The 22,855-nt window shown below is 44.2% G+C and overlaps 1 protein-coding gene across 1 annotated transcript in view; it reads right to left on the bottom strand.

The window, feature by feature from the left end:
• Positions 1-1,885: 1,885 nt before the first annotated feature.
• LOC104410015 (RNA binding protein fox-1 homolog 2) overlaps positions 1,886-22,855 on the bottom strand; it is a 22,002-nt gene continuing 1,032 nt past the window's right edge. Inside the window, exons 2-9 of the mRNA XM_010020066.1 lie at positions 20,929-20,989; positions 18,589-18,642; positions 18,327-18,419; positions 17,080-17,212; positions 11,691-11,730; positions 4,296-4,384; positions 3,264-3,336; positions 1,886-2,150 (exon numbers count right to left, since the gene is read on the bottom strand). Of these exons, the coding sequence (XP_010018368.1) occupies positions 2,106-2,150; positions 3,264-3,336; positions 4,296-4,384; positions 11,691-11,730; positions 17,080-17,212; positions 18,327-18,419; positions 18,589-18,642; positions 20,929-20,965 (564 nt within the window). The 5' untranslated portion in view covers positions 20,966-20,989 and the 3' untranslated portion in view covers positions 1,886-2,105. The remainder of the gene's footprint in view (positions 2,151-3,263; positions 3,337-4,295; positions 4,385-11,690; positions 11,731-17,079; positions 17,213-18,326; positions 18,420-18,588; positions 18,643-20,928; positions 20,990-22,855) is intronic.

A 22,855-nucleotide genomic window follows, 5' to 3' on the forward strand; every position in this document is an offset into this window, starting at 1 on the left:
AATAAAACCAGAAAGAAAGAAAAAACAAACCCAAAAGGTGGCCAACAGGCTGGCAGTTTGGTGTCCCCTTTATCTAGCTATTCCTCCAGAGAATCAATAGCTTCAGGGTCTCTAGCTTAACTATTGGCTTCCCCATTCTTCCCATCTGAGGTGCCTCCTCTCTGCCACACACAGAGAGGACGTGTGTATCGCTGGGGAAGAGCAAAGAAACTCATGGTTGTGCGTGGCTGGGTCAGGACACCTCCCTGGGAGCTCTGCCTGTCGACATCGCTTAGTGTTAAATGCAGGAGGTTTCCTATGCTGGTATCAGCGGTGGATGGAGCAGCCGGTGTATGACAGGAGTTGGGAGAGGCTCCACCAACAAACCCACACTCCAAGCAGCCCTTCTGCGGGCAGCGAGCTCAACCCAGTACCCATCGAGGCAGCCTAATCAAACCATGCTTCTGCATTTCTCTGCCATGTCGTTAGAGACCCTGCCTCTGAGCACGGGGTTACTGGGAGCACTCTAAGAGCCAGCAGCTGAGTAGGGAGGTCTGGAGAGAAACAACTCCCCATCACAGCACAGCTCACATGGTCATCCAAAAATGCCGACTTCGAAACACAGTGAAATCACTGTCCATGAGAGCAGAAGGGAGATGGTCTTGGGAGTCGTGGAGCCTTCTGCTCTATAGTCTCTCCACTTCCAAATCTTCTAATATGTAGTGTCTATATGGACTCAGCAGACCAGGTACACAACTTTCTATGAGAGGCTGGGCAAAACAGACTCGGGGGCTCCAACGCAACTATGTAAAAGGGCCTGAAATAGCTCATGGTGGGAAATTCCTATGAATTCAGAGCTTGCACAAACTGTTTCTGCCTCCCCTTAAAACTCCTGACAGAAACAAAACTACTTCAGAATCAGGTTTAGATGTAGAAGACCCTCTTCCCCCACACAAACCCACATACCTGTCCCTCACCTCAAGCAGCTTATACATGACTTGTGTTTCCTCACTCACTCATGTTATTTGAAACAGATTACTTGCAGAGGTGCCTAAGCAGCTAAAGATGAACAGGAGGAGAGACCTTGTACGCCGGACCTCGGTGCACTGGAGCATGGTTCTTCTGCTAGCTTTCTTCCTCTGCAAGGCTGCATGCACTTCACCTCTGCAAGTTTAACCACTTGCTGTCCACAACAGAGGTTCTCTGTGTGATGCTGCACTGCGTCTGCCACTCCTCGAGGAACGAAGGGGAGGAAAGGGACAGCAAGGGAGAAAGATCTTGAAAAGGAGGAAGGAAAACTAAGGTAATTACAGCCACCAGCAACGGACAACAATCAGCTAGAATATGTGGGGGGTGTGTGGGAAAGATCATCCTCATCAAAAACTCCTTTCAAAGTCTTGTCCCCTATACAGCAGGTAACAGCCAAAGTCTTTGGGCAGGTTGAGGAAATCTTCTCTTGCCACGTCTAGAATCCTGACACTGCTGAAACTGTCCCAAACCTGTGCGCGTCAGATGGTGATAAAAACGAGGAAAGTCTCTGCATTTCCCCCATTTCCAAATGTAAATGACTATTTCCCACCAGCACTTAGGTCCCAGCCACAGCCATAGAGTGCTTCGTTCTGCAGACCAGAAACACGGCAGGTGGAGACTTCTCCCTCACGTCCTCCTGTCTCACAGGCACCAAGCACCAGACCCAGGGAAGTAACTCTGTCTGCGTGTTCCTGATTAATTGCATGATATCAGTTTCTAACAGCTTTCCTTATCACTAATTGCCTTTTCCGTGATTGGTAGGATAAGCTATGCACCAACATATAGACACGGAAATGCATTATTTTTACCACAGTTAAAAAAACCCCAAAAAACAAAAACAAAAACCAGAAAAAGAAAAAAAAAAAGCACAATCTTTGGAACAAAAGAATTAAAGGCAGAAATTTAAAGGAAAAAAAAATACATATTCAAAGAACATAGTGAGGTATAAAAAAGTATTTTCTCCTTTGTTTTTTTTTTTGTTTTGTTTTTGTTTTTCCTCCTCGTCTTGCTATAGAGTTCCTCTACTAGTAAATATTGCAATAGCCAGGCCTCATGAACTGGGGGGGCTGTCCCACTTGCAGGGGGTTCACGTCACTTCAGTAGGGGGCAAATCGGCTGTAGCCACCTCGGTATAAACTCGCCTGTAGAAATTAAGTGAGAGAAGAAGAGGTTATTAGGAGAAGAACTGGGAAGAAATACTCAGGACAGCATCCAACGGACTAATAGACGTGTCCTGGCACTGACCCGCCACCATCATCACCTCTAAGAAGCAAGAGAGGAGAACCCTGCCTGCAGAACCAAAGACATGGCTCATGGCCAGCCAGCTGGAGGTGAGGTTTGGCAAGTCGTGGTCAAAGGGAGTTCAGTACCAGAGAGGGGACTCATGAGTCCTTATCTCTGAGACAGATGTCTAGGCTGTCTTTGTAGATAGCACAGACCAGGACTTCTAGGATGCTTCACCTCACCTTAAAGTAAAGGTCTAGAATAGACACGATGACTGGTATCCTAGAAGTATCTGCTTTTCTTTCATTGACCCTGAAGAGAATCTACATGATAAGCTGAGGCTCAAACGGAGGTGCTACACTGCAGATATCTATATTTAGGTGTCTTTTTCTCAGAACGCATTTGTATTCCAGCCTTTGCGACACCACAGATACTGTGCTGGCTAGCAGATGGGCAGGCATGTGTCTTCAGCAAACTGTTCCACTCCCCTCCAATGCCAGCACACCTCGTTCCCTTTTCTGTGTAACTACTGCTGGCAGGCAGGACACCACATCCCTCCACTAGTGCAAGAAGGAACCAAGTGGAGCAGCTTTGCTGCAAAATGTCATGAGAACAACTTATTCCCTTGCTTCCTAAAACTGGTATCTCAACATGCAACACAAGCCTTCAATCAAAACGGCAGGAAAGGGTGTCTCGCGTCTCTAACTATTGCTCATTTTTGTCCTGTATTACCACCTTGATAAATTTCTACTGATTCACCAACAATGTTCTGGATCCTGGCATCTCTGGTCATTCTTCTACCATCTCCTTGGTAGTAGGTGACATGCAAGACCAAGTAGTAAATGGCCTCCTACAACCTGGCTCCGTTCCTAGCGCATACACAAAAATATACGAATGCAGAACAACTGGGAACCCAGCATCGTAACTAGGGACCTCCTCCACCAATTAAGAAGTTTTCCTGGGTGAAGTTTCATTATCTGATACCCCAAGCTGGAAATGAGAAACTGCACAAGAAAGAAAATCCCACTTACCACAGCGCCAACTCCGTAGCTAGCGGCAGGGGCAAGGGCATGGTAAGGATCTGCTGTGTACACCCTGCCATAACTGAAGAGAGGGAGAAAAGATATGCAGAAATAAAAAAAAGAGAAAAAAAAAGTCACTTCAGAGGGGCAGAGAAACCAGCTGTCTGACCACAGGCAATGGAGGAAGCAGCATGCCCTTCACACACATGTATGCATACATGCACACACATGCAGGCAGCCTGTCTTCGTAGAGATCCTATGGGCATGCTGCCATGCATCGTATGAGATGGGCCACAGAACAGCCTGCAAGGAGGAATGTGGTAGAAGCCATAAGCTCCACCTATAGGAAAGAGGTCAGCACCTTTCAAATGGCAGCCAGTGCATCCCTTACCTCGCGTGATGCAGTTTGGGAGGAGAGTGACTGCTGGTGCTAACGCTACTGGCACGGAAACAGCTGCTAAATGGAAAGCAGTGAGGGGTTCTCCAGAATGAGAAGGGAGTATAATAAACTTTAATGGTCTCACATGTGCTAGGATTAAAACGTGGCCTCACTGAACAGGAGATAAAAAAATCTTAAGGCAAGCACTCTGATGATAATCCTTTGTATCTATACAGAGCGGCACGTTACATCATCCTAGAGTACTGTATCAGCTGAGTAAATTTTACTTCTTGGATTGGGAGAGAAATGCACCCAGTGATTAAACAACCTGCCCAGAGTCACAGCGCAAGGAGCTGGCAAGGCAAGCCAGATCTTTTGACTCTGAGGCTATAACCACACTGCCTCCTTTGTGCAGAGAATCACAAGGATAGGGAAGAGGCCAGGATTTGCGCCAGCTCACATACACCGGAGGGCAATACTACCCAGAGGCAGAGAGACAAACCGTGCATTCAAGTCTTTCATGTTGGGTTGTGCATGCATGTGTGCGAGTGCCAGTAAGACAAAGAAACAGGGAAAGAAGTGGAAGTGCTGTAATGGATCAATGCTCCTTGAATCCCTGAGCACAGCAAGCTATTCCCCATGGACACCTCCCCCTTACATACCCATCGCTGTAAGCTGCTGCAGCGGCTGCAGCGGCCGTGGCTGCTGTTGCAGTAGCAGGCTGTGCATATCTGTAGGCTGCATATCCACCCTGCAGGAGAGAAGAGAACTGACTTTACAGATACCTGTCCACCCACACAGAGCATAAAAAATAAAATTAAAAAAAACCTCACACACATCACAAGGAGAGGAAGTGTTTCAAACTGCATCAGCTCCCATGTCATGTCTATCGCAAGCATCACCCATTAGCTTATGTGCGTTCCTTTCCTCAGAAGGACCACAGAGACTCTTCCATTACCCCATGTAGCAGAAGGAATAAACTAAATAAAGCAAGCCTGAGCGTGGTTATATCCCTGCAGGAAATTAAATTTGGCGTGGAGGAACTGAAAACCAGAAGAGAGCTGAAATCTTGCATACGACGTCATTTTTATGTCCCCTTCCTCTTACACTGGGGAAATCAGAGGTGGGTACTTCCTGTGAAATGTGTGTTTTGGAAAGGGGACCATTCAGAGAACTTTCTGCTCTTTTCCCCCTATCTCTTTTCTTAAGCCTGGGAAACACAGAAGGCTAGAATTTCATTTGGTCCAGAGATAGGCAAAAAAAGCCAAAAAGCAATCAGGAAAAGATGGTCAGAGACCACGGTCCCTTGTGGTCTCAGGGCTGGCAACAAGCAAACTGACAGTGATACCAACCAGACTGTTCTGCCCTCCCTCCATGTAAGAAGAGAACAGGTCTGCGGAAATTATGCCAGAACGGTCTGTATTGTTACTGCGTTTCTGCCCATGCTACACACCTGCAGAGTTAAGGTCTTCAAAATGCTTACCGGGCTAGGGGCAAAGGCTGAATGGCAGGTAGCAGAGAGGGCTCTGAAGCCCAGATTAGATTTTTCCTTATTGTACACTTCGAAACACATTTTTGTTAACCGAGGGGGGCATGGGAAATGAACCACGGCTTTGATTTGCTACAAATACAATGAGCCATAAATAACAACAGATTGCTTCTGGCTTTTTTTTCCCTCCAATTGACATTTCAGAGTCTGAAGATCCAGAAGGCAGACTTATGTTCTTCACCTCCAGAATCAGCTCAACGTGCCTTTACCGCTTCTTCCCTATAGATCTTTTGCATATATTTAAGAGTACAAGATCAGCTCTACTACAGGACGATATGTTTGCTCAGCAGTGCTCAGTTGTGAGCTACAGAGCTTTGAAATTAGAAGTAATGATTTTAAACAAATTTTGATTGCTTTTGTGGGGCCTGTGTTAGCCCCACAAAGGCTAACGTGCTATCCAAAATATTCCTGGGGACCCTTTCCTGTGCCAGAGGAGAGTGACTTACAGCCTCTTCAATCTTGTAGTCAACAGAAGAAAGAGTATCACAAATCTACACCTCTGAAACATCACCACGTTGTCTGAAAAAATGTTATGTTACCCCTTTAATCTCATCCAGCCGTTTCAATACCTGCATTTGGGGAAGTTTAGCTTGGTTTAGGTGTGCTATCACTGCACCACCATTATCCCACCTCCTAAACATGACAGAGATGAGAGGAATGAGGTGCAGCCCTAATCCAAATCAAACCTTCATCAACCTTACCAAGTTAAGTCACAACTTTGTACTGATGTCATTGTGGTATCCCTTGTTATTTACCAGCTTCCTGAACTCCTAATGGAGTCTGCTGCCACTTGGGTATGGCATACCAGCCAATTCTGCCTGGCGCTACTCTCCTGCAGGGTGGCTGGCTTCAGCACACACCCACATTCCCACCCTGTCCCACACTTGCCAGACACATTTCGGAGCAGAAGCCGTTTCAAATGTGCCTGGCCCATGCTCTGAACATGAGAGCAAGATGCAGCTTGAAACCAAAAAGGGTTATCATGTAATTCTCTTTTAACTCATGTCTCTCGTAAAGGAAAACGAAACGAAACCAAACCAAAACGAAAAGAAAAAAAAGAAGAAGAAAAGAAAAGAAGGGTTGGAATCAGGTGTGGGAGGGGGAATGGCGTAACATTTATTAATCAAAATTAAAAACTAAGCATGCTGACATCTGGAGCTAGAACAACCAGCAAAGTCACCACGTTCAGACTCATATTGGCTAGTTCTATCCATCCCAGCATTCTCTTGGGACAGCAGTTCGCCCTAGGCTCTACCACAAGCTCAGTGAAGTACACAGCCTCAAGTACTAGAGCGTGCAGCCACAACAACCTGCTATTACGGAAACAGTCAGTCACCACTGGAGTTAACATTCCAACCTTAATGACTCCCGCAGCCTCCCACCCTCACCCCCCAGAATGGCTCCCACCCTAGCCCTATCCCACACCACAATGTTAATAATTATAACAAGCAATAACCCATCTGTTATATCAGAGAAGGGAACAGAGACTCCACTGAGAGATTTAGAGCGGGATGTTAACATTTCTTCAGTCAACTGCACAACAAACAAAAAAAAAACAGGAGAAATAATTCATTGGAGAAATGAAGTTAAGAAATAGCTGACATGTGTATTGCTTTTAAACCATGCACTGATGCAAAACTGAAGCTACTGTTAATTTAAAAAGAAAAAAAAATTAAAATCAGAGGATAGAGGTACACACGCATGGGCAGACCTGCTCCGTTCAAAGTGGTCTGCAAACTCTACTTGTGTGTACTTCAAATAAAACCAAAAATGGGGATTATAATGGCCATGGTACGTTCCTGTCATAGGAGCAATGAGCGTGGACAGCTGGGGGATTTCTGGCACGGGGATGTATTTAGCACGACCAGGAGGTCCAAATACACCAAAACAGGCTGAAGGAAGGAGGAGGAAAGTTGCGACTGTAACTCGTTATTTCGTAAACTCTTCCACCGAACTCTAGGACCAGTACACAGCAAAGGAGCCACTGTGCAGGTTGCCTTACCCAGCTGATGCTCCTCTTCTCCATAACCCAGGACCCACCTATAATTTCACCAGTGTGTCTAAAGCCTTGCCCAGCTTGCTCAATGCACCAGTTATTTTCTCTTGGTATTCCTGTTCACATACAACTTTAACTGGTATGCAGAGCTCATCCGTAACCTCATCTACACCGCCCTACCACCTCAAGTGATTTCTGATGCCACTCACTTTGGGTACTCTAGTAAATATAAACTATAATAGAGCATCTTCAGCAAACATGAACAACTGTATTTCCCAATAAAGGAATAATAATAATGTTTTTAGAAGTTCCTTGCTAGCTGCAACACACTCTTCCAGTGCCACAGCCCAACTGCGACAGAAGACACCACTGAGTGGCACAGTCCCTGAACTCCAAAACAGCCATGCAAACTCCCACTCCATCTATTTAAATGAAGTGATTCCACAGGAACAGGTTTGCCTATCTAGGTTCAGTTTTTGAAATCTTTAGCCTCATCTTAAAAGAACTAAACGTGGCTGAGCTTCTCATGAAGATGTTAAGTCAGAGACATTTCTATCAGAGGGACAGTTTAATCACTGCCTTGACAAAGAAACAGGGAAACTAAGGAAAAAGCTTTTGCACTTTTACTGGGCAGTAAGTAACAACCAAAAGGACTTTCTAAATCAAGATCAGTCCTATCTGGTACAGTCTTTTGGATTGCCTGGGGAGCACATGAGAAAGCCAAACACAACCCTAAATGTTGCTTATCTTAATTCAAGTTCTCTTTCTCTGGACAACCTGCCTGCTAAACCTGTTTCCTCATGTCGATGTGTAGCACTTGCGCCCACAGATCGCAAGTGTCAAACACCAGTACTTGCTCATGTATTCACAAAAGCCCAAATTTAAAACAACTCTCCTGTGATGGTACTGTCCTTGACTCATCAACAAAGCGAGAAAACACATTTTTTAAATTCTTTCTTTAACATTAGATGATAGCGTTCTCAATATTGTCATATATTCTCTGGAATAACACAAACATGGCAAAACAACATATACAGGAAGCTGCAATCCCAACTAAAGCAGCATTCCAATTACTGAGCATGTTAATGGAGATAAACGAGCACTTTAAGACTATACAGTTCAGCTCAAAATAAGTCCATCTTCTCTTCCACTCTTCAGGTCCATATTAGGTGATCAATCCAACGAGAACACAAGGAAATCCAAAACTACAGCTTACTATGTTGGTGTATCCTATTGTATAAGCTTCCCTTTCCTTTTTCCCTTGCTGCCTCAGATGGGTGCAGGAGGTGTATTGCTGGCCCTCTTTACTCCGAAGAGCCTTTATGCACTAGGACACAAGCGTCCCCATACCCATGGAGAAATGTGTAACTCATGGTACCAGCTAGATATGTCTGACCACCTGCCAGGTTTAGGCAGTGAGCCCAATTTTAGGATCTTTTATATGTTGTATCTCAAACGCCCTATAACAGAAGTTAAGAAGCAGAAAGGGCTAGAACCATTTCCAGGATTTCTGTATTAGAAGGGTGGCATACGTGCACCAGGAATGAGCATGAATGAATTAAAAGAGGTGACTGGACAACGGTGTCCATTGCAGCAGGTGCTTCTACATGGTAATGGGACAAGCATGACCTTGTTAACCCTTCCGTTGAATTTACTTTTTTTTGGTTTTTGAATGAAATGCCACTTGGTGTGAAATCTGGACACACGCCGCCCTGCTACAGCGGGGGCTTGGCTCACATGTGAGTCTGCGCTGCCCTAAAAAAGCCTCTGTTCCCATCTCTAATGTGGTGCTGGAATGGTTAGTATAATTCAGTTTTTTCCACTGCAATCCACAATCTGATCGGTTGGCAGGTCACACTGGCACTCCTACCTGAGGTATTTTAGCGCTAATGATTGGTTCCTGTAAGACTATTCTATAACAGAACACAGGAAGAGCAGTTCAAAAAAACACAGCTGTGGAAAGAAACAATCATACAAACAGCCCGCGGCGGGGCTCACCAGCCTTTTCTTTCCAGTGGATGCAAGCACGCTTTTCACAGGCAAGAGCAGTCGTCGCACAGGTGGGTTTGTTTGGGTTTCCCCCCCGCCGCCCAGATTGACCCCACTGTAGAAGAAATAACTCTTCTTTTGAGCCAAAATGAAGCCCTCTGCATCCTGGGGCAGGTTGTTTTATGAAATCAGGTGTCTTGCCAGAGTGGGATGCATCCAACAACAGATGGAATGCCTTCTTCAACAGAAGAAATGGCTAGCAGGATGGTTGCCCCAGGAAAGAAAAAGGAGTGAGGAAGAGGAGGAGGAGGAAAATGAGAAATTGGTGCATAAAATGTATGCAGAAAAGCAGCCCAAACTTGGGACACTTCCCCTTCATCTCACCTATCATCAACACTCCCTGCCAGCTCAACTCCTCTCTACAACCCTACAAAAGACCTGAGGGAATCTCCATGTAAATTCCCCCTGCCAGTCCTAACTGAAGTACCCTCTGCCATCCCTTCCACAGTCTGGACAAGCCTTTCACAGCAACCAAAGGGACAGAAGCACTGCAGTGAAAAGCATGACAAGTCAGTGGGGCACAGGGACACTGTAACCTTCCTACCTGTGCCAAGCAAATTGTTTGGAAGGGTAACTTCATGTATGGATTATGGCAACTTTTTCCTCAGCTTCATCAGAGGGTCTGGGCACCAATAACATAGGAAAAAGCACCACCATCTACCTTGATGAGTCCCCTCTTCTATCGTCCTGCTTTCTGACAGTGAGACCAGAGCCAATACAGCAAAGTTGTCAGAAGTCAACCTAATGGTTCTAATCAGACCCGGAGGCTTGGTTTTGTGTTACATGATGCTACTGCACTGCAGCACCAAGTCGTTACCAGGACTCTTCATTATTGATGCCTCTGTCCTTAAAACGTGTTAAATAAGCCTCTCCTCATCAGCCATGGAAGCTCTGAAGGAGCCTTCTCAAAAGAAACAGGGAGCAACCCTGGCCAGTCCTCCCTTTCAACGCAACAGACTCTTATATGACATACTCTGAAGAAAGAGGCACTAAGCATTGCTCATTTGCTTCCTTACTTGCTGTAGCAAAGTCAGTGGTCTGTAAGCTGGTGTTTTAGGAGTGAAGTGGGAAAACCCAGAACCCTCTGTAGTCCTTGACACAGTTTTATAAAGGAACACTTGACTGGGCAGATCAATTTTTAAAAGAGTGTGCACATGATAGTATATGTAAGAACGAAGAAATGCACCCAGCATCTCTGTGCTCAGAGAGCACGTCTTCCAACTGCCGTCACCTTTACAATACTTAACCCTCCATATAAACCAACAAAATCCAAGAGCTAATTCCATCTATTATCTTGAGTCTAACCCCAGGGTTCTCTCTATAAACATCAGGAGTAGCACCTTCAAAGGAGCAGGGATGTGAAATCCATGCTGACACCTGTGCCACTACCTGCTAAAGAATTGCCCCCAGCTCCAAAGAGCTATTACCTAGGATATCACAAAAGGGAACTCTGTTGGAACTAGGCAGTCCACAAGTTGCGATGGCAGTAGTGGACCTGAACGCTTCGGCTTTGAAAGGCATATTCCTACCATAACTGCTCTGCAACAGCTCCCCATTGGAGAGGAAACTGCTTTTCTCACTGGCCAGTCAGAACCCCTACATCCATGACCCACCTATGTACACACAGATGCCCTGGAGATCTGCAATACAGACTGGCTGGGTCAGACAAAGACAATGACAGGACAAAGTCTCCCGTGGTATCAGAGCTAATTCCCAGACAGGAGGAGGCTGCTGACTCTTCTAACCAAACATCTCCACATATTTGTACTTTACAATTCCCCAAAGAGGCAAGAGAATCTAGCCTATTTAGGTATCATTTCTACCAGCAAAATGAGATGTCAGTTTTCACTCCAGCATCTCGGTCTCCATTTTTAATCAGTCCCCGTGTCTTCCCCAAAGGGACAATCTCTACATCCCAGTGGCACACGAACATTTTTAAACACACAGCTCGCTCAGTTTAGTGTGGGCTGCACAAATCAAACCTGAAAGGGCCCCAAGAGGGGAGAGAAAGGGGAGGGCGGAAGGGGGAGAAGGAAAGGGAAGGTCTGAGGCTAAACCAGTCCTGTTATTTTTATATCCGAATTATGTCAATGAAAGAAGTGTTGAGAGAAATTTTAATTTGCTAATCATCTCTCAGGTTGATTAGTACCAGTGTGCATGTGAGGGACAGGACACCCAGTAGACTGACCCTGGCAATGATCAGGAAACCCAAAGGCTTAGGTCTTGCACCCAGGGGCAAGCGCAGTGACAGAGAAGCATGCTTGCATTCCTAAATATATAAATATATATATCCACAAGGAAGAAGAAAATTAAAGTAAATGATATTTAAAAAAAAAAAACAAACCAAAAAACAAACCAAACCAAACAAACAAACCAAAAGAAAAGAAAAAAAAAAAAAGGCAAAAAAAAAAAGGCTGGCTTGTCAGGGGTTGGGGACAAGAAGGCTCCGGTGTGTGTACTTACATAGAGGTCAGCACCGTAAAATCCGTCCTGGTAAACCACACTGCAGAAAATCCACACAAAAACAAAAAAACAAAAAACAAAAAACAAAAGAACAGAAAACACATTCCGGTTATTGAGGACGGCAGCATGCACATGCGTTTTACACAGGCAGGTGATGTATGAATCCACAACCTAGGCTTTTGGCAGGAGCAAATCAGCGAGAGAATGTGTGTGCGCACGCACGTAGACGGCTCCAAGTCATCTTCCATGGCATGCAAAGGGGGAAGGGGCGGGCAGAAGGGGAGACAGTATGCGAAGGAGAGAGGGAGGGGAACCACCATCTTGTATGGTAAAAATAGACTCAAAAAGATCTGATGTCCTGAAGAAGAGAAACAAGGGTTTAGAAACCTCCACTCTGTTTATTCTCCTGGAATGATTTTAGTTACCCCCTAAATACATGGAAACATTGGCTTCATGTAGTGGGCTTGTGAAATCGAGGAGCCCCTCGGAAGGCTTCCCACAGGGGCTGGAGTCACCTATGTCAGAAGCACGTTTCAGGGAGTTGTGTATGATTATGTATTTCGAGCTCCACAGGGCTGCACGACTTTTGTTTCTGACATCCATACATCACCTGCTTTTACCCTGCACATTAGACATGCGATAAGATTTGGCTGATCACACAAGCATGCAAAGTATTATTATTCAGCATCTTAAAGAACCGATGCAACACCTCAGGAAAACAAGTCAATCAATTCTGATCAAAGTAAACACAGAGAAATGTAATTAAAAAGAAAAAACCAAAAATACCCACAATGCATTGCTTTCACAAGCAGAGATAATGAGCTAAAAAGGTTAGGTGACTGGTCCAAGGTCCAAGAATTGAAAGGTGCAGTGGGAATCCCTGGTAGTAACGACCTATTCCATAGCAGAGAGGAGCAACTGGAAGGGTTTCCATGGGATAGTGCTTTTTCTGCTTTAAGCCATAGTTTTCTTTCTCTCAGAACTTCAAGCAGGAAGACGGTTAAACCAGAGCCTGGGGTTCCCAAAGAGCCACTCTTACCAGCGCATTTGATAGCGTAAGACTATGCAGCTCGCTTTGGGGACGGGGGGTCGGGGAAGGATGAGGAAGGAAGAGAGGGATGCCCCCCACCCATGTGCTCTTCAGCGTGTGCTTCATACTGAGGAATTTCCTCCTGCTTTGTCCTCTGAATAGCTCCGCACAAACTTACTCAAGGCTTTAGAAAGCATTAGCCCCCACCATCTGTGATGTTCATGGATCCGATGTGCATGACTTACCAGTAGCATTAAGGAAAAAGAAGGTATGGAAAACTACCTTTTCTTTTGATTATCATTTTTTACTCATCAGATGGAACAGGAAAAGCTGCCAAGAGCCTGCCACCCTCAGACACCCACCTATTGTAAGGCACGCACACACAAAAAAAGCCCAGCAGATCTTGCCAAAATTCTGCATGCTATTACTAAAAAATAAAATAAAATTAAAAGAAAATCTGTTGCAGTGTTAGCTACTGCTTGAATAATTTAGTCTTGCTGTCTTCCCCAGGAAAAGTACACTCCATTCCCAATGGACAAAGTTACTATGGTCTCCAAGAGCGTTGGGAGCAGGTGTGAAGATAGAGACCCTTGTTAGAGGAAGAGGGGAGCCACTTCAGCAGGGAGAAGCAGGCCATAAGATCATGTTTGTTGAAGCTAAGTTTTTACAACCACATAACAAAGAATTTGGCTCCTGGGGCAGTGACTTACATTGCTGGGTTCTCTATCTAGGACCAGGAGTGTTTTAGCAGTGATACTCCACCTGCTCCTGCAGGAAAGGCAAACGCATGACAGAGGAAGTGACTGTTGGTTTATGAACAGGTTAGCAGTTTTAACAGTTATTCTGAACACAATCAGTTGGATGAATATAAGCATTACCACATTGGATCAGGCCACTATTCCTGTAACTTAGAATGCTGTCAGCAAGAGATGCTAGCATCAGTACTCCAGAGAAAACTGAGAGGAACACTAGGAACAGGTAAGACTTCCTGGGTGCAAACCACCAAGCAGACGTGCATCCTCCATCTCTCCTTCAGTTAGGACTTGACTGCCACCGACTGTGAGGGCTGAAATTTAGCAAGGTTTATTTATATGCTAGAACATCCATATTTGTGATTCTTAATGCAAGCAAAAGCTGAGAGAATTCCTTAATTTGAGAACCACAGAGACCATTCTGGTTACGTAGACTGACCAGAAGCATGAAGCAGCCCAGCAGCTTATCAAATCTCAGTGGCATCTGCAAAAAGCCTACTGGCTGAGCTAAAATACATCCATGAGAAAAGAAATATGCTGTTTGTAAAGCAGCCATATCATTTAGGTGTAACAACAATGGACTGTGTTGTAAAAGGAACCAAAAAACACTCCAAACCCCCAAAGCTCCCTACTGCCTTACAGCTAGTCTGATTTTTATCTACTTTTGACTTTGAGTCAGTGAATCCTCTACATATTTACACTCTTAGACTAAATTGTTCTTTACTGTAGCAAGCCTATTCTTCATATAGGTACTTAATGACCATGAACAAGTCAACACCTAACCTGTAGTTTGAGAAATAAAAATGATCAATGTTATTTAGCTTGAGAGTTTTATTGAAGGCAAGTATTTTTCCAGACTGACTGAATTCTTACAGCTTTTGGTCTCAAATGCAGTATGTCAGCATCCTTGTTTAGAAAGCATGGCTGTTACAAATCAGGGCAATATTCCAGTACAGGTTTTACTCATGGTATATATCAGAGGTTATAATGTCTCCTTACTTTTACTGAATGCTGCCTCCATAGTAAATTGAAGGTTGCATTTGTATTCTGAGGTCAGGCCCAGGTGAGTATCATTATGTCTAACATTGACTCCAACAGTCTGAGCAACTGCTTTCTAAGGCATGAATAGCCTCCCTGGATAAACATCCATGTCCATACGTTAGTATGTACATTCCGTATATGCATTATTAAACTTTAGTTTGAGTTATTGAAATAAATGTTAAAACTACTAAGAAGGTATCATTTCTTGCACCTTCCTCTGGGGTATCTAGACACCATCAAAACTTATCTAACCTGAATGGCCCTCAGGTCTGATCCAGTATGGCAATTCAACAAGCTTTTATTAATCTACATTCTGTGTTTTTTTAATTCTGTTAAGCTCTCAAATGCAGTGATACCATTAAGTTTTGTAACTTAAACATCGCTGAGGTTTGTGAAAACCAGTTCCTCCTACCAGGTTTGAGTTAACCTGCTGCTTACTTTACTGTCTTCTTCCAAATGACTCATTATATCTTGACCACTCATGTGTTGCTGACTGATGCTATGGTGTCATCTTTCCACTGATGAGGAAGAAAGCAACAGATGCAGGGTAAAGTGTCAGGAATGTGTGCCTGCCCCTGACTCCAAGGAGTCAACAGAACCCACATGGAGCAGTGGCTGTCCTACAGGTTACTGCGACATGGCACCGAAGAGCACATTTTGTATAATTCCATGAGGAATCAAAGTCCTTCTACAAAATATCTGGTAGAGATTCAGACTACGATGACAGTAAACACCAGAATTAGTTAATTACATCCCAGTGCTTGGGACTAGGGATAGTTCTGGGCCATTTGTGCACTTGCCTTTTTTACTGCTGCCCTGCAAATGTTTACTGAATAGTATGCTGCCCACCAAGATGTGAAATCAGTCAGCAGGGTCAGACAAACTCAACATAATGTAAGTAAACGCAGTCATGAGACAGTATTTGGAAGGGATCATTGCTGGAGCCTGGCCCATATTCCGGATGGAAATAAACCTTTATACGGGACTCAGGCTGGACAGCCCAGAGCCCCTCCCAAGTGCGCCACTCGTGACAGCCTCTTTCTTGCTAGGAATGCTCCAGCCGTTACTCCCAGGGATGAAGAGCACATCCTCCCTCCCCAGTGCAACTATTTCGTGTTCTGCTAGACGGCAGCACTTAGCTCAGCTTTGCATCTCTGCTTCACTGTGGAGTGCTTCCTAATAACAACGGACTGGGTCACTTTTTAGCATCAAACTGCAGGTCACAGCCTATGGTTAGAGGATATATAGCATGACCTATGAGTGGTGGCAAAGAGAGGTGGATCTGAAAACCGAGAAGAAACACTGTTCAGAAGGCAAATGTGTTCAGACAAGGGGTTTTATTTAAGTCTTCTGGTGAATTAAAACAAACATTGCCAGATTTGCTGGAGAGCAAAGCTAGACAGATCATGACCACTGCAGCTCGCCTCCATGAGCTCTACTTTAAATATGAGAGTGGACTCTAAAAAGAAAGGGCCACAGTAGCTCTCACCAGTTAATCTGCTACAGAAGGTTCTGCAAGCTTATCCTGCATGTATGAGTTCAGCTCCTTGCACTAATCTGTGTGGCTTCCACCTCCCTTTTTAATAAGGGGTTTGCAATTTATTTTCTTCCCTTTTGGGGCTAGTCTAAAGGAAAAAAAGGGCCAGTCCACTTCTCTGTGTTGGAGGATTCATTCCTACTCCTATTCTGTCTGAGAACGTTGCCTAGAAAACACGGCAAGTAAAATCCCTGAGATAAGCAATATGAATAAAGCATCCTCAAAATCAGAAACAAAAAAAAACCAGTTTGGAAGGGATTTGCCGATTTATCTGTAGTTACATCACACTTGAACAAAAACCCAACCCAAAACTCATACACAAACCTAGTTCCCTGCATTTTTAAACAGCAGAATACTCTTCTGTAACAGGATCTATTCCACTGCATTACTAGTGAAAAGTCAGAGGGCAAAGAATCTAAGGCCACGCATCCACCATTGCTTCAAACAACAGTTAGAAGAACGCTGCACTTTTGTTCTCCCTATATCCCAAACACTCCCAGATTTAAATTAATGGACTTGATTAATCTTTGTTTTAAACCTTTTTAAACCGTCTCCAACAAAGAAAGCAAATCCATTGTGGGTAACTGGCTCTTCTGTGTCCTACTGCCAGATGGTGAGGCATGAAGGTAATGGATAATATTCCTCATTCCTGGATATGAAAATGCAAATGGAGTGCAAAGAGCAAAACCTTTTTAGAAATTTTAGACCTTTTCTCTTTGTGTCCTTCTCAGCAGCGCTATAACATACCGGGTCAATGGATGACAAATACCACATAGAAAAATTGAGGAATTATGAGAAGGAATCCATCAGCACTTTAAGCTGTTGCAAGTATTGAAAATTGTTTCAGTCATGAACTTAACAGAGATAAATTTAGATTTGCCCCCAATGGACGCCATCATGTGCAGAATGCTCTGGCACTAGCAATATCCTGACTCTCACCATCCAGACAATTTTAGTTATTTTTTGGTTAACCGATTAGCTATTCGACACGGTTGTGCAGAGCACTCTGCTCTTGTGACCAATGCTTACCCTGGGTAGGCAGGGATGGCTGTGGGAGGTACCGCCCGGACTGCCCCATACACTGTCCTTCCTCGGCCCCTCAGGTGGGCTCCCCGAAATGCGGCTGCTGTGGTGGCTGCAGTTGGATAGGGGAAGCCTGGAACTGTAAAGACAGACAAGGTGGAGGTGAAAAGGATCTGAGCTCCCTCCCAGAGGACAACCATCTGCTTCAAACAAAGTGACACAATAGCTCCACAGCGGTGGGACATTTTGCATCAGTCCTGCAGAGGGGCATGCTTATAACCCAGCAAGCATCCCATACATACTTCCTGCTACACCATGGCCTTTGGGGAAAGAGGGGTTGCAGAGAGGTTTGGCATGCAAGAGGTTAATGCTTTGGCATGCCTCACCCACCACAAACAGGGTTCCAATCCCCCCGCCTTTTGACACCGCCATGCAGTCTGGTTAGAGTCTGAGAAGCGCAGAGAGTTACTATCAATACAGCAGGCGGCTCTTCCAAAACTGCAGAGGCTCTTTTAAAGTAATTTGTCAAGAGGCCCTTAAAGTCAACCAACTTACATCAGTCTCTTCCCTCCTTTCCCCTCCCACTCTTTGCCACCCAATCCTCTGTATGTTCATTTTAAAGCCTGAAAGACAAGATAGCCCATATAACAGCAGCAGAAATTTCCCAAAAAGTGCCAGTTTACTGAGAGCCCACCTTCATTTAACAAGCATGACCAGTAACTGGCTCCATGTATAGTGGGGCCTGTTTTATTACGCTTGACACTGAAGTAAACTGGCTCATGATGAAATGATGTAAAACCTCAGAGGCATCTGCAAAAACGTAATGAACAGATACCAAGAGGGAAGGAGTCCCAGGACGCAAACCCAACCCAACGTGTGTCCAGGTGCATGCCATGAGGGGCCCTGCAGACTCGCGGTTTAGCAGCTTGTATAATATGTACTTTAGGGATTTTGTCCATTTGGTTTCTTTGAATTCAAAAAGGGGGAGGGGGGCAAGGGAATGGCTGATTCCTTACACACCCCTTCCCCTTGTTCTGCAGCCTCCTCATCGCTCAGAGACACTCATTCGCCAATAAAGAAACACACTGCAGATGAACAAGTTACAGCACAGTATACTCTGGCTCAAGGTAAACTCATTCCCAGCGTGACCCATCCTTTCAAGTATATATTATACAGACTGGAGAGAAGAAGGGTAACAGGTCATTGTTAACTCAAGCACAGTAACAATATAGGGGCCAATGGGGGCTACTTACTGATTAAAGGAATGTAAGTGTTAATACCCCCCCTTCCTGACAGGGGCACTGCGGCGTCATTGCCCAGCGAGACATCTGCTTGAAAACTGGACGCTGATTTGATTTTAAAAAGAATTAAAAAAAAAAAAAAAAAAAAAAAAGAAAAGAAAAAAGAAACAACAACAAAATGTAAAAAAGGTTATAAAGAAACAGCAGATTGAGAACATAAACAAACACCACTGCAGTTAAATGGCAGAAGTGGAAGCGTCTACTTAAGCTCTACCTGCATATAACTCAGGGCCGTACACCGCTCCAACCACAGGACTCAACTTCCAACCTGAAACAACAAAGACTGCAGTGAATGCCAAAATCTACACCAAGAGAAGGAGCGGGCAGCGTGGGTAGGGGGAACGGTCTCTTGCATGCGCCCCAGCTTCACATGCACAGCTCTTTCCAATTTCTGCTTCGCCTCAATCCCCCTTGGTGTAGATGGAGGCCAACTGCCTTTTTCTAATGTCAAGTTCTAGGTACAGGTCGCTGTATCAGAGGGAACAGCAAAACATCAGCTGATCCGCAGCACAGCAGAGGCTCTGCTGAGGGAATGCCAACTACCTTATATGCATATTCGCCACGAGCACCATGCGACCCTGCGTTCCCTGCATGAACCTTGCTGCCAGCTCCTCCCTGCTTCCACCAGCAACACTGTACGTCCAAAACCTCTCTAATGCCACAAGCTCAGACTGTCATCCTGGGCAAGCCAATTTACAGCCTGAAATACTCAAAACACCCTTCTGCCTTATTTGCTAGAGACCTGCTTAAAATCAACACTGTCTGAATTTCCTCATTAACTGAATTACATGACTACAGTGCAGAAAAGCAATTCGGTCTATTCATCTCACATTTTCTCCTGTCTCCTATTTTAGCATTTCCTGTCTTCCTTATGCTGCTTTTTCAGGTGCAAGCCTTCCCAGAGAATTGATTTTAATCTCATCTGGATAACTGGCAAGAACTGCAAGTCATCAACATAAAACCTACAAGAGAATAGTGCTTAAAGAAGTCATCACTGAGGCATAAGGAGGAATACATTTCCAATCAGATATAGAAAGCTATCTGTCGCCCTGCCACCACTTTCTATCGGGGGAGAGAAGGGATGTAAAGCTACCAACATGATCTGCTTCCACAAAGCATTCCTTTCAGGAAAGATCTCAGCTGTTCGGCTACCAATCATGCAGGTATTTTTATTTAAATAAATCCATACCCTTCCTCAGTCTCAGAGTCCTGGTGCACTTACTGCACTTAAACACCTCTAACCAGCCTAGAAACCGTACGAACAGCTTTGTGAACTGAAGCCCATCGACACCACCCCTTGATCTGCTGGCTAGATGGCAACATACTCAAATGAGCGGTGGCAATGAAAAGACTGGGATCCACCCTCATGTTTAATAACAGTCGTACAACCACTTGCCTTAAGCCTGGTCTAATATTATACATAAATATTTTAAAGCTGGCTTTAAACTGCTGGCTGCAAAAGCAAAATATTCCTGCCCATTATTGGGGTTTCACAAGTAAGCCAAGTTCTTTTACCAGTCATATGCATTTTCAGGACAACATAACATAGCTGAGTAGCCTTTTGCTACAAAATCTCCTAGTTCCTTTCAGACACTGAGACTCAGAATCCCAGACTTTCTGCCTGTCCCTGTTCTCCAATTTCTGTAACCAAAATAAGATTTATCTGCCAAGAGCCACATAACAAGTCAGTAGCAGAGCCACAAATAAAACTAGTATCATGTGACTTCAGAGTCTTATTTTGTAATCAGAACCAACTCTTACTCTTAGCAACTACCTATACATGCAGCTTCCTGCCTTGTTGAAGCCACTTGGGAACATTTTCAGACCAAAAAGCACTTTTCTGGCTGTTTCATGACAAAGACTTAGATTCAAAATCTCTATCAAAGCAACATTCATGTTCTATTGGGAGAATGGCTTGTTATGCTATATATGCCTATGCAATAAAATTACTGCACAGACAGAACTACCAAGATAATCCTGATGAAACAGGACTCTTCATTACCCAAGCAACTTGGTCTTTCTCTAGTCAGATTCACTGGAAAATGGCTGAACACAGGCACAGACTGTGACAAAAGGGAGCAAACAAGCAGTGCAATTGCCTCCTTTGTCTTGGCTGCTTGGGGATAGCTGTATTTTTACAGTTAAAACCTAAACCGAGATGTATCTAACTATGTATCTTAGTTATGCTTCTGCATTTATATTTCGGTATCTATGTGATGGCAAGGAGACTCAGGAGTACTGCACATCCCACTGTACTGCATCAGCTTGCAGCAGTGGCAGACAACCCATCGGTCCTTGGCTTCTTTACCCAGCTTGGCCATGTTGGGTGAGTCACTACTGCTCTGCGTCCCCACGTCTCCATCTATAAAATGATACTCCTCCATAAATACTTAAGGGTTACACTGAAGAATAATGCTAGAAATTAGGATTTGTTGGGTTTTGTTGGTTTCTTTTGGGTTTGGGTTCTTTTAGTCCTGAGAAGAGGTCATGACTTTTCCCTTTTGTCTTTCTTCCAACCTTTCAGCTCATCATTAGCACAAACAGCCTCTCTTACCATTTGCGTATGGCGTGACCATCTTCTTATTGGTCATCACTCGTGCAGTGGCGTTGTTAACCTAAAAGTAAGAAAGGGGAAGGGGGGAGAGGGAAGGAAGCACAGAGCATTAGGGAAAATGATGGAAAACTCTCAATATACCACACACACACACACTATATTTCTCTGAGCAAAAAAAAAATAAATAAAAAAATTAAAAAACTAATTTTAGAAAAATGCAATCTTTAAATTACTTTTAACAGTTGCCATTTTATTATAAAAGTTAAGCTAAACATGGCACTTCAAAATTATGCATTAAACACAAGGCCAGTGAGAGTAAAGTGCAGATCCTCCATCACCCTGCTACCCATTGGCACATGCTTATTTTCAGCTCATTGATGGAAAGGGCAAAACTTTGGAGGTTTTGTCCAGGTTCTGTTCAAGAGGCAGCAAGAATTTCTGCAGCCCAGGGTAGGAGAACTGAACCAGGCGATGCCCTAGCTGAATTGTTTCTCAAGCTCACCATTCGGATTGAGGCCCAACAGGTTGCTGGCCTGCATGGTTTTTAGATAGAAAAAGGTAGCCTGGAGTCCATCAGCCTTATATTTGATCTCCCAAGGCTTGAGGAGGTTTCTGGAATGCCAGCAAGTGTTCGGATGGTCACTGATTTCCTCCTCCTCATTTTCAAATCTTTTTTTCCAGATTATTCTTGTCACAAATCTCATGGAACAAAAAGGAGAAACACACAGCAGCAGACCTGGGTCTTTTTTTTTGTTGTTTTATTGTGCCCTCCACCCTCTTTACAGAGCTCTGCACAGTTCCAAGCGGTTTGATTGCTCAAGCAAGTGGGGTGTTACCACAGGGATGGTGCTGATAAAGAAAAGATGGACCAGTTTGGAAGCCAAGTTACTGCAGCCCCGTGTCAGACAGCCTCAAAGTTCTTGCAAGGAGGGTGAAGTCCTTCTACAACATCAATAATTTAACAAAACCCATGCCAAATGGGAATTGAGGCCAGCGTGAAGAAGGAATAAAAAGAAGGGATATAAAAACAAAAGCTGCCTTGGGCCCTTGAGACTTATGGATGCTGAGTGTATGCAGGGTGGGGAGTTTGGAGCTACATTTTACTCTCATTTCAGCCCCAAAACAATAGAAACATTACACATTTAAAAAGAAAGAATGGGAAACAACAATGATGAGACTGAGAGCATGCAGTTAAACACACACAGATAAAAGAAAGAAAAAAAAAACAAACCACAATTGATTCAGAGGGTGGGGAGGGGAGGAGGGAGGAGATAGGGTCTCACAGACAATCATTAAGATGGAGCGAGTGCCTGAAATCAGCTGCTACAGCAAAGTGCAACACAAGCACTTAAAGGAAAAATTGCCAGAACCGATCAGAAACCACCAGTCAGCAAAGAGACCAACAGCTGCATTTAACTGAGTAAAGAAATAAACTGGGGAGGGGAGGGGAAGGAGAGAAAGAAAAAGAGAGAAACAAACAGTAACAGCTACAAACAGGTCTCAGAAAGAGAGAGCAGCAGGAAAAGGGGCAGGGGAGAGAAGAGGAAATGGGTGCATTAATAAAAACCAGCCAAACTGGAGTTCAGTAACTCTGAGTAAGATGTGCAAGGGGAAATCACCATGAAGTCAGTAATCAAACAGCTCAGACTGCTACAAAACAATATGTACATCCAAAGTCCAGGCGGCATTACTCAACAGCATTGAAAATAAAAGGGGGAGAAAGGGAAAGGAGGTGGGTGGGGACAACAAGTCAAATCACATTTCGTAGTGTTAATGTGAGATGGCAGATGGATTTTTTTCTTTCTTATTTAATTTTGGTTTTTTATAATTTTAAGAAAAAATTAAAAAAGAAAAAAAAAAGCTTCTTCTCTAGCGCTTTTGTTTCACTTACCGCCAACTCGTACCATCGTCAGCACTGTGTCTAGTT

This window comes from Nestor notabilis, unplaced genomic scaffold (assembly GCF_000696875.1).
Source record: "Nestor notabilis isolate BGI_N333 unplaced genomic scaffold, ASM69687v1 scaffold18528, whole genome shotgun sequence".
Taxonomy (NCBI): Eukaryota; Metazoa; Chordata; class Aves; order Psittaciformes; family Psittacidae; genus Nestor; species Nestor notabilis.